This window comes from Mus pahari, chromosome 4 (assembly GCF_900095145.1).
Source record: "Mus pahari chromosome 4, PAHARI_EIJ_v1.1, whole genome shotgun sequence".
Classification (NCBI taxonomy): Eukaryota; Metazoa; Chordata; class Mammalia; order Rodentia; family Muridae; genus Mus; species Mus pahari.
Window position 1 is genome coordinate 79,803,207 of NC_034593.1, and position 12,760 is coordinate 79,815,966.

The 12,760-nt window shown below is 51.1% G+C and overlaps 2 protein-coding genes across 2 annotated transcripts in view; one reads left to right on the forward strand and one right to left on the reverse strand.

The window, feature by feature from the left end:
* The window catches only part of Dcst1 (DC-STAMP domain containing 1), a 14,928-nt gene extending 11,281 nt beyond the window's left edge, over positions 1-3,647 (reverse strand). Inside the window, exons 1-3 of the mRNA XM_021196773.2 lie at positions 3,410-3,647; positions 2,604-2,729; positions 2,449-2,523 (exon numbers count right to left, since the gene is read on the reverse strand). Coding sequence (XP_021052432.1) covers positions 2,449-2,523; positions 2,604-2,729; positions 3,410-3,554 — 346 coding nt within the window. The 5' untranslated portion in view covers positions 3,555-3,647. The remainder of the gene's footprint in view (positions 1-2,448; positions 2,524-2,603; positions 2,730-3,409) is intronic.
* Positions 3,648-3,799: 152 nt separating this feature from the next.
* On the forward strand, positions 3,800-11,628 carry Dcst2 (DC-STAMP domain containing 2). Its single transcript, XM_021196940.2, has 14 exons — positions 3,800-4,031; positions 4,143-4,313; positions 4,630-4,731; positions 4,992-5,189; positions 5,514-5,579; positions 6,069-6,282; positions 6,443-6,600; positions 7,065-7,229; positions 8,598-8,765; positions 8,867-8,967; positions 10,108-10,238; positions 10,764-10,891; positions 11,305-11,398; positions 11,505-11,628. Exons 1-14 carry the CDS (start codon positions 3,800-3,802, stop codon positions 11,626-11,628), a joined length of 2,052 nt encoding a protein of 683 aa, XP_021052599.2.
* The last annotated feature ends 1,132 nt before the right edge of the window (positions 11,629-12,760 follow it).

Genomic DNA, 12,760 nt, shown 5'->3' on the forward strand with positions numbered 1-12,760 from the left:
GTAACAAGATCTGACGCCCTCTTCTGGAGTGTCTGAAGACAGCTACAGTGTACTTACATATAATAAATAAATAAATCTTTAAAAAAAAAACAACAGAATTTAAAGGGAGGCAGGCAGATCAGATCTCTGTGGGTTCAAAGCCACCTTGGTTTACATAGTTGGTTCCAGGATGGTTGAAGCTACAAGAGCAATCATTTAATTAATAAAAAATTAAACCAGAAATGTGAATGTTCTGGAAGTGAAGGGTAACATTTTGTGTCGGCAGGCACAGGAGGATGGTCATAGGAGGGGACATCACAGGTCAAGTCCAGACCCTCTAGGGCCTGTCACAGGGAGGGACCCTGCCTTGTTCCTTGTGGGCTAGATTCCAGCAGAACTATAAGAGCTGGCCAGGTCGCTCCAGGCCCTGTCCTGTGTAGATCCCAGTGTGTGCAACTTCTCTCTAGGGGAGAGGGCGACTATGAGGTACACAGCAAGTCCTGAAGGCAGCGTCCTGAGGCTCTCCATCCACAAGGGCAGCCTGCCGGGGCTTGGGGAGGATGTACATCTCAAAGGAGGAGCCTACGGTTGGCTCACAGAAGCTATGGGATCCATCTGAGTCCCACCAAAAGAACCTGCCATGCCAAGGGCACTGGTGAAGGATTATAACGGCCTTAAGACTTTGGCCCCCTCCCTATCATAAAAAAATAAAGATTTTTGTCCTTCTCCCTCTAATTCTTCCTCTCTCCTTTCTGACATCAGAAGAAACAGAAGGGAAGCCGGTAACTCTAGCACTTGCAAGGTGAGAACAGGGAGAAGCAGGAGTTTCAAGTCTAGCCGAGGCTACCTGAGACCTTGTTTAGGTAGGGAAAGGATACAAGGTGGTGTGGTGGCCTGAGTGGGGGTGGGGAGGAGAGGCCAGAGGGAGTGGTGTAGCGACTGATAAACTGCCCTTGCTCCAGTAAAGAACTTCCTACCCATGTTTGCTCAAGGAATTCTAATTAAACACAGAATGAAGCTGTGCAAAGGGGAGGAGAACTTATTGGGAAGAAAGGTTTCATGGGTGGGGGTGGGACAGGGGGAGGGGAGGGAAGATAGGGTTAAAAAGACTAAAATTCACGCCAGTGTGTGGTAGTGCATGCCTTTACTACCAGCACTCAGAGGGCAGAGGCAGGTGGATCTCTGTTATTTCCAGGGCCGCCTGGTCTACAGGGTGAATACCAGGACAGCCAGAGCTACACAGAAGAACCTTGCTTGAAAAAGCAAAAAGAAAGGGGGGGGAGGGGACGGGAACTAAATTCATTATATACATATATGACGAAACTATCAGGGAATGCTTCAAAACGAGGCAGGAGCAAAGCTGCACTAGAAAGGAAAAGAGGGGAGAAAGGAGTGGAAGAGAAGCCACACCCCTTTTCACTGCAGGACCCAAGGCTAATGGGCAGACAAGGTGGGGGCAGATTGGAGCAGTGAGGAGAGGTGACATTTTAGAAGCATGGAAGCCTGAAGTCCTGATGTGGAGTAGACGTGACCCTTTAACCCCTTAAAATAAGGCCTAACTCGTCAGCACACCCAGGACTTGTACACGTGTGAGGTTAGGTCGTCCCCAGGACAGGGGCACAGAGGTCAGACAAGAAAACAGTCTTCTGTCATCTAGACCTCATGGCCAAAGACTCTGTGTGTTCAATAAGCTAGTGACATTAACTCCATGCCCCTGTTGGGACAGATTTAGGGAAGTGTATCAGTTTCTGGAGAGAGAGATGTGAAGTGCCTCTTGGCAAGTTCTCCTGGTCCCTGAACAGGGGCAGGAGAGACAGTTCTTCTCTGGTCTTTGAGAATAATGAACAGAGATGTGCTAGGTGGAGTTGTGGCAGATATTTTGTAACCTAAAAACCTCTAGCCAGGGCCATTCCTTGGCAACCCAGACTGTCCTGGAACATACTGTGTAGGCCAGGGAATCTTGAATTCATGGCAGTCCTCTTGCCCTAGCCTTATAAATTTTGGGGTTGTAGGTGTGAGCCACCATACCCGGATGCATCTTGGAACTCACTCTGTAGACCAGGCTGGCCTTGAACTCAGAAATTGGCCTGCTACTGCCTCCCAAGTGCTGGGATTAAAGGCACACGCCACCACCAGCCCGTCTTCTTTTCTTTTTTTCTTTTTTTTTAGATTATTTATTTATTTATTTATTTATTATATGTAAGTACACTGTAGCTGTCTTCAGACACACCCGAAGAGGGGGTCCTATTGTGTTACAGGTGGTTGTGAGCCACCATGTGGTTGCTGGGATTTGAACTCTGGACCTTTGGAAGAGCAGTCGGGTGCTCTTACCCACTGAGCCATCTCACCAGCCCCTGTCTTCTTTTCTAATGTGTAAGAGGAGGCTAAAGCTGTGGCCTTTGGGGCACAGAAGGAGCAAGCTCCCGTTTCCCCCAGGTCCCTAACGCCCAGCTTTTACCCATTACTAACTCGCCAAGCAGTATAACGCCACCACCTTCTGCTCCTCATAAATGTTCATGGGGTTCACCAAGAGCTGAAAGAGACCTGAAGGAACAGCGTGAAACCAAAAGTCATCGGACAGTTCCAGCCCTGCCCCAACCCCGCCCTTCAGCTCCCATACTTGCCTATGGCCAGGAGCCCACCGGTGCCTGCTCCTAGCAGGAAAGCAGTTACTGGAAACTCCCCTGGCCGTCGCCACAGGAACCGGCTCCAGGAAACTGGAAGACTCCAGAGGAGCAGCCCCTGTATGACTGAAGGGGAGACAGTTCAGCTCATAGCCTCTTCTGGCTGAGTGAGGTTCACTAAGGTTAATACTTTATTCTTATTTATGAGTGGATGTGTGCCTGAGTTTATGTACATAATATTTATGCTGGTGGTCAAAGGGTGTTGGATCCCCTGGAGCTACAGTCACGGGCAGTTGCATGCTGCTTGATGCGGGTGTTGGATCCGGACCTCCCGGAGAGCAGTAAATGTTCTTAACCATTGAGCCATCTCTCCAGCCCTCAAAGTTTGGGGGTCTTGAAATACTCCCCACCCAAATTATTTACTGAGTTTATGTATATAAGTGCTCTATCTGCATTATGCTCAGAGAGGACATAAGATTTCATTATATGGGGTGGTGAGCCGCCGTGGGGGTGCTGGGAACCTAACTCAGGACCTCTGGAAATGCAGCCAGTGCTCTTAACCACTGGGCCATCTCTCCAGCCCCAGGCGCTGAGATTTTGAAAGGATCAGACACTGGGGAATCCTGGTAGTGGGGATGTGGAGCACACTAGAAAGAGGGATGCTGAGGGGTAAGGCCAGAGTGGAGGAGAAGAGAAGAGGGCTGAACTGAGGAAGAATGGGAGGTGGTTGGCCCCATAGCAGAGGAGAGAGGAAAGAGGAGCCTGGGGGATGCTGGACCGAGACTGGCATCTGAGGGCTGTCTCACTGGTGTGGGGCCGTTTCCTTTGTTGCTCCCATGCTCGGTCCCGACGCTTTGTAAGGTCCAGCAGCCTATTCTTAAGAACCCCTTTTATCCCGGAAATCTTTTCAAAGATCCCCAGGCTGTGAAGTGTTGATGAGAGGGACGCCATGCCGCCTGTGTCCTTTGCTTCACATACAGCCCACGACTGGCCTATGTCCTTCAATTCCTCAGCTCCGGGAGCCCTCAGAACAACTGGGGAGCGGGTTCTGAGACACGCCCATGGTACAAGCCTTCAGAACCTTAGGACAGAATGAAGAACTCCAGGTCCATAGAACCTGAAGACTCGCCAGGCCTTTCTTGGAGACACACTGGCATTGGGTCCCAGCAGCCATAGTCAACGCTGATGCTTTGACCATGGAGGAGGGGTCCAGCACGGCACGGGCTGTGGTCCGAAGTACCTGTGGCTTTACCGTGGGTTTGTCCTTGGCCACAGCCTTTGGGCTCCTAGAGCTCCTAGGGGAAGGACACAGCCCCTTTGGCTGCCTGGTGACCACCGTCACTTTGGCCGCCTTCCTTAGCTTGGGCATGGGCTTCTCCCGGCAGGTCCGGGTCTCCGTCCTCCTGTTGCTTCCTCAGGCCTTCTCCCGTGAGCCTGGGGACAGGGCGGGGTTGGCCTGGGGTAGGGAGGGAAGTATTATAAAAAGCTCTGTTAAGGATCAGTGGGGGGCCCTGGTCTGTAACTGAGCTGTCTCCACAGAGCAGAGCCGGTTACTGCTGCTGGTGGCTTCCTTTGGGCTGGTGCTACAAGGGCCTTGTGCGAACACCCTGCAAAACTTCACCCGGGCAAGTGAAGCCGTGGCCTGTGGGGCAGAACTGGCGCTAAACCAGACGGCTGAAATGCTGGAGCGGGTCAAGCAGCCCCTTGTCAGTAAGGCCCACCCCAGCCGACCACTGGCTCCCCTCCTGCCGGGGCTTCTGCTGAATTGCTTTCCACTGGAATCATGTCCTGCCTTAAGAGTGGCTGGACCTGGAAAGCCACTTTCCAGTCCAGCTAAATCCTCTTCCCCTTGCCCTCCAGCCTCCTCCTCTACCTGGTCATTTTCACAGCCCAGCACCCAGGCTCCCTGATGGCTCTGATAAGCCCCCTTTTATTCCCTCCCCCTCCCCCCCCACCCCCCTAGGAAATGGTGATAATCAGCTCCTGCAGGAGGACGCCTATAGCAATGTTGCCCTCTGTCCCTCAGGTGCTCTGTCTAAGATTAAAGCCATTGCCCAGAAGGCCAAAGTGGTGGGTGACCGGATACGCAAGTTCTTCCGGTCCGTCATAGATGCCGTGAAACACATAGGTAGGTGTGTTGCATGTTTGGTTTGGGAGGTCAAAATGCCCCCAATCTCCTTATCCTAGAGCCTTTCCAGCCTGCTCAGGTCTCTACACACAGCATATCTGACCCCAACCAGTTCTGGGAGGAGGGGAGGTGGTTGGTGTTACTGAAGTCACTGAAAAAGGCTGGTTGAAATTGATATAGAATGGTCCTCCAGGGAAGGTGGGGTCCAGCACAGCCAGGGCTGCGGTCTGAAGTACCTGTGGCTTTGTCCTTGACCACAGCCAGGTGCCTGCAGAATGTGTGGTATTGGCTCCTTCATATTGGTGACGTGTGCAACTCCGAGCTGGGCAACCCTTACTCAAAATGCACCCAGGTGTTTGATGATGCCAAGATCCACTGTATGAAGGTCGTGTCAGGATTCCCTCACCTGTGTTATGCGCTCTTGCCATTCAAACTGGTGGTCTGTGGACTTGCCAGCTGTGAGAAAGCCGGGGCTCCCCTGCAGGGGAGGGAGAGGGGAATGTGAGAATTCAGGATCCGTCAGAGGGTGGGCACAGGAGATATCCTATAAGGGGTGTTGAGTGTGGGGCTCAAAAGGATTCTGGGGTCAGGGAGGGAAAGGTGAGAAGTAAGGAAGGACCGATGCTAAGAAAGCAGAGCAGAGAAAGGCCCAAAATTGTTGGCCCGTGTAGAGATTGGTGGGAAAGGCAGAAAGTCCAGACGGCCCCGTGAGAAGTTTCCAGGGATGGGGCAGGCTGGCTGGGTCTCTGCTCCTCCTGATCCTCAGCTCCCCTGCCTCTCAGTGGTCCAGAAATTCTGTGTCTTACCTTCGTACCTCGAAGTTTTCCTGCGAACGGCCATCCGCACCCGTGAGTGACACCCCCCACCCCCACCCCGACCTCCCGCTGCCAGGGTTCACCTCAGTCTCACAGTGGCCACTGGCGCTGAAGTCTCCCATAGTCTATCCATAGTGGGGATGCAAGAGCAGGACGGGACTAATGTCTAAGTGGATCTGATTGAGAAACTGAGGCCAGGTGGGTGGAGGAGGAGCCTCATCAAAGCTAGACTCCAGAGCAGAATCCAGGAGAAACGGGGCCTCCCTGCCCGAGCACAGGCCACGTGGGCTGGGAGGAACCGGAGCGTAGGTCGTGGCTCACTCGTGATGAAGCAGGAGCCTTAGGCCAAGTCCAGTGCTGTGTGTCTGGAAGCTGTCAGTGTTTCCTAGAGTAGGTCTGGGCCCCGGGAGCTCTAGCTTGTGAGTCCTGCAACTGCAGAGCCTGGACAGCCCCCACCCCGTGCCCTTCTGTCCTCCTAACAACTGTCTCAGCTCACGTCCCCTCTGACCTCACCGGTCCCAGCCGTGATGAAGCTGCTGGACAAGCTACGTCGTGAGTTTGAGTTCAACATGACAGCCACCCACTACTTCTCTGTGGACCTCAATTCCTCTCGGAGCCTGTCCCAGGTGGCTTTGGACCTGCAGGAGGCTGTCAGCATGAAGTTGTACACTGCCAGGGAGGCCCTGTCTTTGATGGGCTACACCACGCCTCTGCTCATTGGATTTCTGTACATCCAGTGAGGGTCAACCAAGGGCAAGATGGGCTGTGGGGCTGGCCATCCGTGACATCTTGGGGGGTGGGGGGTGGCTGGAGGGGAACTGGCAGGAAATCATAGCCTGGGGTCCCCGGAGGTCTGGGAAAGAGAGCCAAGGAATCTCATATGTGTTTCTACTCAGAGCCCTGTGTTACCGGTACTATTATCTGAACTCGGACAAATTCGACAATGTCTATATCACCAGGCGCTTCCTGGACATGGAGGCGGCCCGCTCCCTTGCAGGGATGCCCACGGTGCTGCCTCTGAGTTCTCATGAGGCCAAACACTACATCCAGCCAGGTGAGGGTGCTGAGGACAGAAAGGAAGAACTCTGGAGCAGCCCAGGCCTCCCTCAGCCCCATAAATCTCTGACTGTTTTGGAGCATTGGGGGGGAGGGGGGCAGAGGGAGGAGAGATGGCTTCATGCTGAGATGGAGACACAGGGAACAACATGGCACAGTGATCTGTGAGGTTGGGAAGGCTTTCTCAGGTTAAGGCTGGAGGGGTGGACATCCTACTGTGGAAAGGAAGACTGCCTAGGAGGTAGGGTCAGGCAAGCACACAGGAGGCTCAGGGATGAGATACCGAGCCCAGGTAGAGCTGCAAGGATTTTCCACGTAACCATCAAGCCCTCACCCCTGAAGAGTGCTCTTCTGGTGAGCAATTAAATTAAGCTGAACTTGATCCGAGCAGGCACCTCCCGAGAGCTGGGATACGTGGGCAGGAGAATTGGGGAACACACTTCTGACTCCCTCCTCCTTCAGACTCCATGTTCCTGAGCCAGCGGGAACAGATGTTTTATACCTTGGAGACCTTTAACCTCACCCGCCATCTCCTCATCATGCTCCTCCTGGTCTTTCTGGACTATGGCGTCTTCTGGCTACTTGATCTGGCCCGGTACCACCTCCAGGGCGAGATCGTAGCCCGCAGTGAGTGCCCAGCCCGTCCTGTGTCCACTGCATAGAGCATAAGAATAGCTAGGGGCACAAGCTCTAAGTCAAACTCATCTGGGTTCAAATCCCAGCCCTGTCCTTTGTCAGAACGTGAATTTAAGTAATTTTCTTGGGAGCGGGAGGCGGAGCCCCAGCACAATTCAGTACCCCATCTTCAGCCCCAGCACACACATCCACATACAAAGGACAAACTGCTTAACCTCTCAGAGCTTCAGTTCGCTCATCTGAACAATGGAACAATGGCTGCCAACTGGGTTACCTTAAGGAGTCAGACTATTTTTGTTTAGCACATTCATGACCAAGTCATAATCATCCTCTAACTTCCACACACATGCTGTGGTACATATGCCCCCTACACACACATGCACACACACACACACACACACACACACACATACACACGCACGCACACACATGCTGTGGTACATATGCCCCCTTAGCCATACACACACATGCACACACACACGCACACACATGCACACACATGCTGTGGTACATATGCCCCCTTAGCCATACACACACATGCACACACACGCACATGCACACACATGCTGTGGTAATATGCCCCCTTAGCCATACACACACATGCACGCACACACACACACACACACACACACACGCTGTGGTAATATGCCCCCTTAGCCATACACACACATGCACACACACACACACACACACACACACACACACATGCATACACACAAACATGCATATACACACAAGCATGCACATACACACAAGCATGCACACACACAAACATGCATACACACATGCACACACATGCTCGAATGCGTACACACATATATACATGTACACATGCATATGCACATGCACACATAAACGTGCATACATACACACACAAACATGAATACACACATACACACATGCTCAAACACACGCGAATGCACACACATGTACTCATGCATGCACACATGCCTGTACATGCATTAATAACAAATGAATAAACAAAAAAAAAAAAAAAAAGGAAAATTGAAACTCAGTAAAAAAGTAAAGACCAACAGTAAGCCTGAGAGCCCTTACCTGTAACTGCAGCACTTGGAGGCTGCATAGTGAGACCCTGTCTCTAAAACCGAAGGAAAACATTGTCCGCTTTCAGCCAACATTTCAATGGTTCTGGGATGGTCATAAAGATTATAGCAGTGTCAGCTAGCTGGATTGTAGTGTTAGGACACAGGCCAGACCTCAGGGTACCTTGAGGGGTACCCCTGAGGGGACGAGGGACCAGAGATGAGGGTGTGGGCTATGCCTAGGATCTGCCTGACTGCTTTCTAGGCAGAGATTGGGCCATTATCTTGAGTGTCTCTCATAGTATCTTTGTACCAGGCCCTGTGGTAGTATCAATTTCGGTGGAAGGGTCCGGCTACTCAGGGAATATTTACCGTGACCTGGCGTCAGCTTTTGATGTTATGCAACAAGGCAATGTCAGTGTATTGTCACCGCGCTGCACCCTTCGTCCCTCAGAACCAGATGCTAAGAGTTACATCCTTATCGGTATTAACCTCACTCAGAGTGAAGAGGGGAGGAGGGGAGCACGTGGACCAGGAGTGCGTCTAGAGCCTTGGGTAGTGCTCACTGTGTGCTGTGCTCCCCAGGTATCATGTACGGTCTGTGCTTCTTCGTCACTCTGTTTGGCAGCTATGTCAGCAGGCTGCGGCGTGTCATCTGTGCCTCCTATTACCCCAGCAGGGAGCAGGTGAGGAGACCCTGATGCTAAGTTGGTGGCTTGGCTGGCTTGGCTTTGAGGATATTGAAGTCCCTGGCAGCTCCAGTCTTTAGTCCTCTACCAGAGCCTAAAGCAAAGACTGGGCCTTCGGGCGGAGCCAGGAGGAACCGCATCCTTTGAGCAGGGGCCTCCTGAGGCATGTCAATGCTTCAAGGCTTTGCAAAAAGCATAGCAGCAGGACAGTGTGTCCCACTCGGGTGTGCCGCATGGTGGTTGCTGTGCAGGGACTCCAAGATGAGGGACGTAGTCTGGTCAGGCTACCAGACAGCTATTTAAGTTATTATTATTGACTTTTATTTTATGTACATTGGTGTTTTGTCTGCATCTGTCTGTAACTGTGTAAGGTTGTCAGGATTCCTGGAGCTGGAGTTACAGTGGTGAGCTGCCATGTGGGTGTTGGGAATGCAACCTGGATCCTCTGGAAGAGCAGCCAGTGTTCTTAAGTCCTGAGCCATTGCTCCAGCCTCCCACCCCACCCCTACTTCCAGACAGGCATTTAAAGGAGATTTTTTTACTTTGTTTTGGTTTGCTTTGGTTTTGGTTTTTTTGTTTTTTTTTTTAAAGATTTATTTATTTATTATATGTAAGTACACTGTAGATGTCTTCAAACACTCCAGAAGAGGGAGTCAGATCTTGTTATGGATGGTTGTGAGCCACCATGTGGTTGCTGGGATTTGAACTCCAGACCTTTGGAAGAGCAGTCGGGTGCTCTTACCCACTGAGCCATCTCACCAGCCCCCGGTTTTGGTTTTTTGAGACAGGGTTTCTCTGTTCAGTCCTGGCTGTCCTGGAACTCACTCTGTAGACCAGGCTGGCCTCGAACTCAGAAATCCACCTACCTCTGCCTCTTCTTTTACTTTTTTTTTTTTCTTTTTTTTTCTTTTACTTTTTTAAATTAGTTTTTATTAGTTTTAATTAGTTTTTAAATTAGTTTTAATTAGGTATAACTTTTTTTTTCCTGCGTGAGTGTATTCCACGTGTTTGTAGATGCCCATAGAGGTCAGAGGTGTTGGATCCCCTAGAACTAGAATCACAGCCTGTTGTGAGCTGACTAATGTGGGTTCTGGGGGAGCTGGGGGTCACTTGTTCCCATCCCTGGTCCGCCCCCAGGAAAGGATCACCTACCTTTACAACATGCTTCTGAGCCATCGGACCAACATAATGGTGACGGTGCAGCGAGCAGTGAGGCGACGGGCAGCGGACCAAGGCCAAATGAATATCCTCCAGGTGCTGGCCATCCGGTGAGCCTACCGTGCTTCCCTATAGGCACAGGGTGGCAATAGACAGAACAAGAGCCAGAGGTCACAATGGGTAGTTGTGCTTCCCAAGGACAAGACGTTTGGTTGAAGAAGGTATCTCATCCATAACTTTCATATACTGGAGGGAAAAATAAGGACCAGCTGGTTCTGTTTTTTGTTGGTTTGTTTTTTTTAAGATTTATTTATATGAATACATTGTAGCTGTCTTCAGACACTCCAGAAGAGGGCATTGGATCCCATTGCAGATGGTTGTGAGCCACCATGTGGTTGCTGGGAATTGAACTCAGCAGTCAGTGCTCTTAACCACTGAGCCATTTCTCCAGACCCAAAGAGCTGAAGGTTCTTGAGAGTGAGGAGTGAAGGAAATGGGGGAGGGGCGGGCAATGGAGAAACAGTTGCTAGCATCAGAAAGATGGTGGTTAGGGCCCTGGAAGGCCTACCTCTCCATTGGCGGTTGGTGTGGGTTTGGGAAAGGCTGAGCTTAACATCTGTTACCTTTCTTCTAAGGTTGCCTTTCCTAAGGCCATTGCTCGGCTCGTTTGCGCTGCAGCAGTCTTACTGCATGGGCTGTGGGCAGCCTGAAGACAAAGGGGGCATGGAGAACTTTGTGTCCTGCAGTACCCCGGGCTGCAGAGGTGAGTACCCCCATCTCTCCTGGTACTTGCACATGATGATCAACCATGGTTCTTCCTTTATGGAATTTTCCTATACCTTCATATGTCTGTACCCTTCAATTTCTACACATCTTCTCATTTACATAGCTCTATTACTATGCATCTTCTCATTTACATAGCTCTATTACTATGCACCTTCTCATTTACATAGCTCTATTACTATGCATCTCTCATTTACATAACAGCCTTCGTTTAACCCCTTTCCCCTATAATGCCCTTGATTCCCTTGGATGCAAGGGGGTACTGCACCCTAGTGGACATACTTGATAAGGATGGTCTTTCCAGGGCTGGGCTGGGGGAGGGCAAGGCCAAACACACTAGGGAGCACAAGGTGTGAGAGGTTAGCTCAAGCCTCCTTCTCACCTGGTCTCTAGGTCTCTACTGCCCTACCTGTTTCCGTCTCCTGAACAACACCTGTTCTGTATGTTCCGCTCCACTCTCCAACCAGGGGCACCTGGACCTGGAGCTGTAAGTCTCTCAAGGATGGGGGAGCGCTGCAGTATGTGGGGGGCAGTGGGAATAATGCCCTTCTTCCAGGCTATCTTTAGGTCATTGAGACAGTAGGCTTTTGCAGGGACTCCAGTGATGAGGAGAGTCCTCAGCTGTGGCTGGCTGCAGCTCGAAGGCAGGCCCCCGAGCAGGAGCTGAAACTTCGACAACAGCTTCAGGAAGCACTGGGCACGAACCTAACAGACTAGTCCACCTCCGAGTCCAAGATTGCAGGAAACAGGTGGGGACAGTACCTGTTCCTTCACATCTGTACAGGCTCGTGTCTGGCTCAGTGCGGGGACAGGGACAGCAGATAGGGCAGAAGAGAGAGCCCGCCCCCTTGCCTGAGTAGCTTACAGTGTAAGCTAAGTGGGGCGAGGTGTTTTGAACTCCCCATCCCCCCTCAAAAAAGAAAAAAGAAACTTCACAGAGCAGGGTGTGGAGTGGCACACGGAAGCCACTTCCAGCACTAGGCAGGCAGAGACAGGCAAATCTCTGTGAGTTCAAGGCCAGTCAAGCTACACAGAGAAAGCCTGTCTGGGGAAGGGGGTGGGGTGGGTACAAAACAAAATAAAACAAACAAAACCCCAAACAAAAAAGACTTCACAGAAAAGGAGAGGAATGAGCAGCCTGGTGGTTTTAAGGCACAGGCTAGGAGAGGTGAGGAAGCAGGGACCTTCTTAGAGTTTGGAGAATGTAAAACATTTGGGAGGGTAAATAAAGCCCAAGGGTGTGTGTGCTTTGTGCTGGGTGTGGAACTTCGCTGGGGGGCGAGGGAGGGAGGCTTCCCTGGCCTCGGGGACCTTAGGTGGCTAAGGGATGCATTCACTTTTATCTCTCTTCTTTCTGTTTTGAGACACGGTCTTAAAGGGTAGACCAGGCAGTCCTGGAATTCTGTGTAGACCAGGCTGTCCTTGAATTTAAGAGAGATCTACCTGCTTTTACTGCCTCAGTGCTGGGATTAAAGGTGGGGAGGGTCCTTCCTGTTTGGGATTACAGTAAATGCTGGGATTAGGGATAAACCCCTGTGTCTGCTTCTCCGTTTTCCTTACCCTCTTCCTTTTTCTTCTTCTTCCTCCTCCCTTGTGGGTTCTAACCTTGTACATGCAAAATATGGCTTTTTTATTTTTTATTTTATTTTATTTTAAAGACAGGGTCTCACTAAGTAGCCCTGATTTGCCTGGAATTCCATTCTATGTAGATCAGGCTGGCCTTGAACTCAGAGAGATAGGCATCTGCTTTAGTGGAATGCTGGGATTAAAGGTGTTTATTCTTATCAGGCCATTCTCTCTCTCTCTCTCTCTCTCTCTCTCTCTCTCTCTCTCTCTCTCTCTCTCTCTC

Excerpts from the sequence above, each read along its gene's own strand:
- Dcst2 (XM_021196940.2), top strand. The coding sequence starts at position 3,800 with ATGGAGGAGGGGTCCAGCACGGCACGGGCTGTGGTCCGAAGTACCTGT. Across the intron at positions 5,190-5,513 it reads GGTCTGTGGACTTGCCAGCT|TGGTCCAGAAATTCTGTGTC; the intron begins GTGAGAAAGCCG and ends CCTGCCTCTCAG. Across the intron at positions 10,892-11,304 it reads CAGTACCCCGGGCTGCAGAG|GTCTCTACTGCCCTACCTGT; the intron begins GTGAGTACCCCC and ends CCTGGTCTCTAG.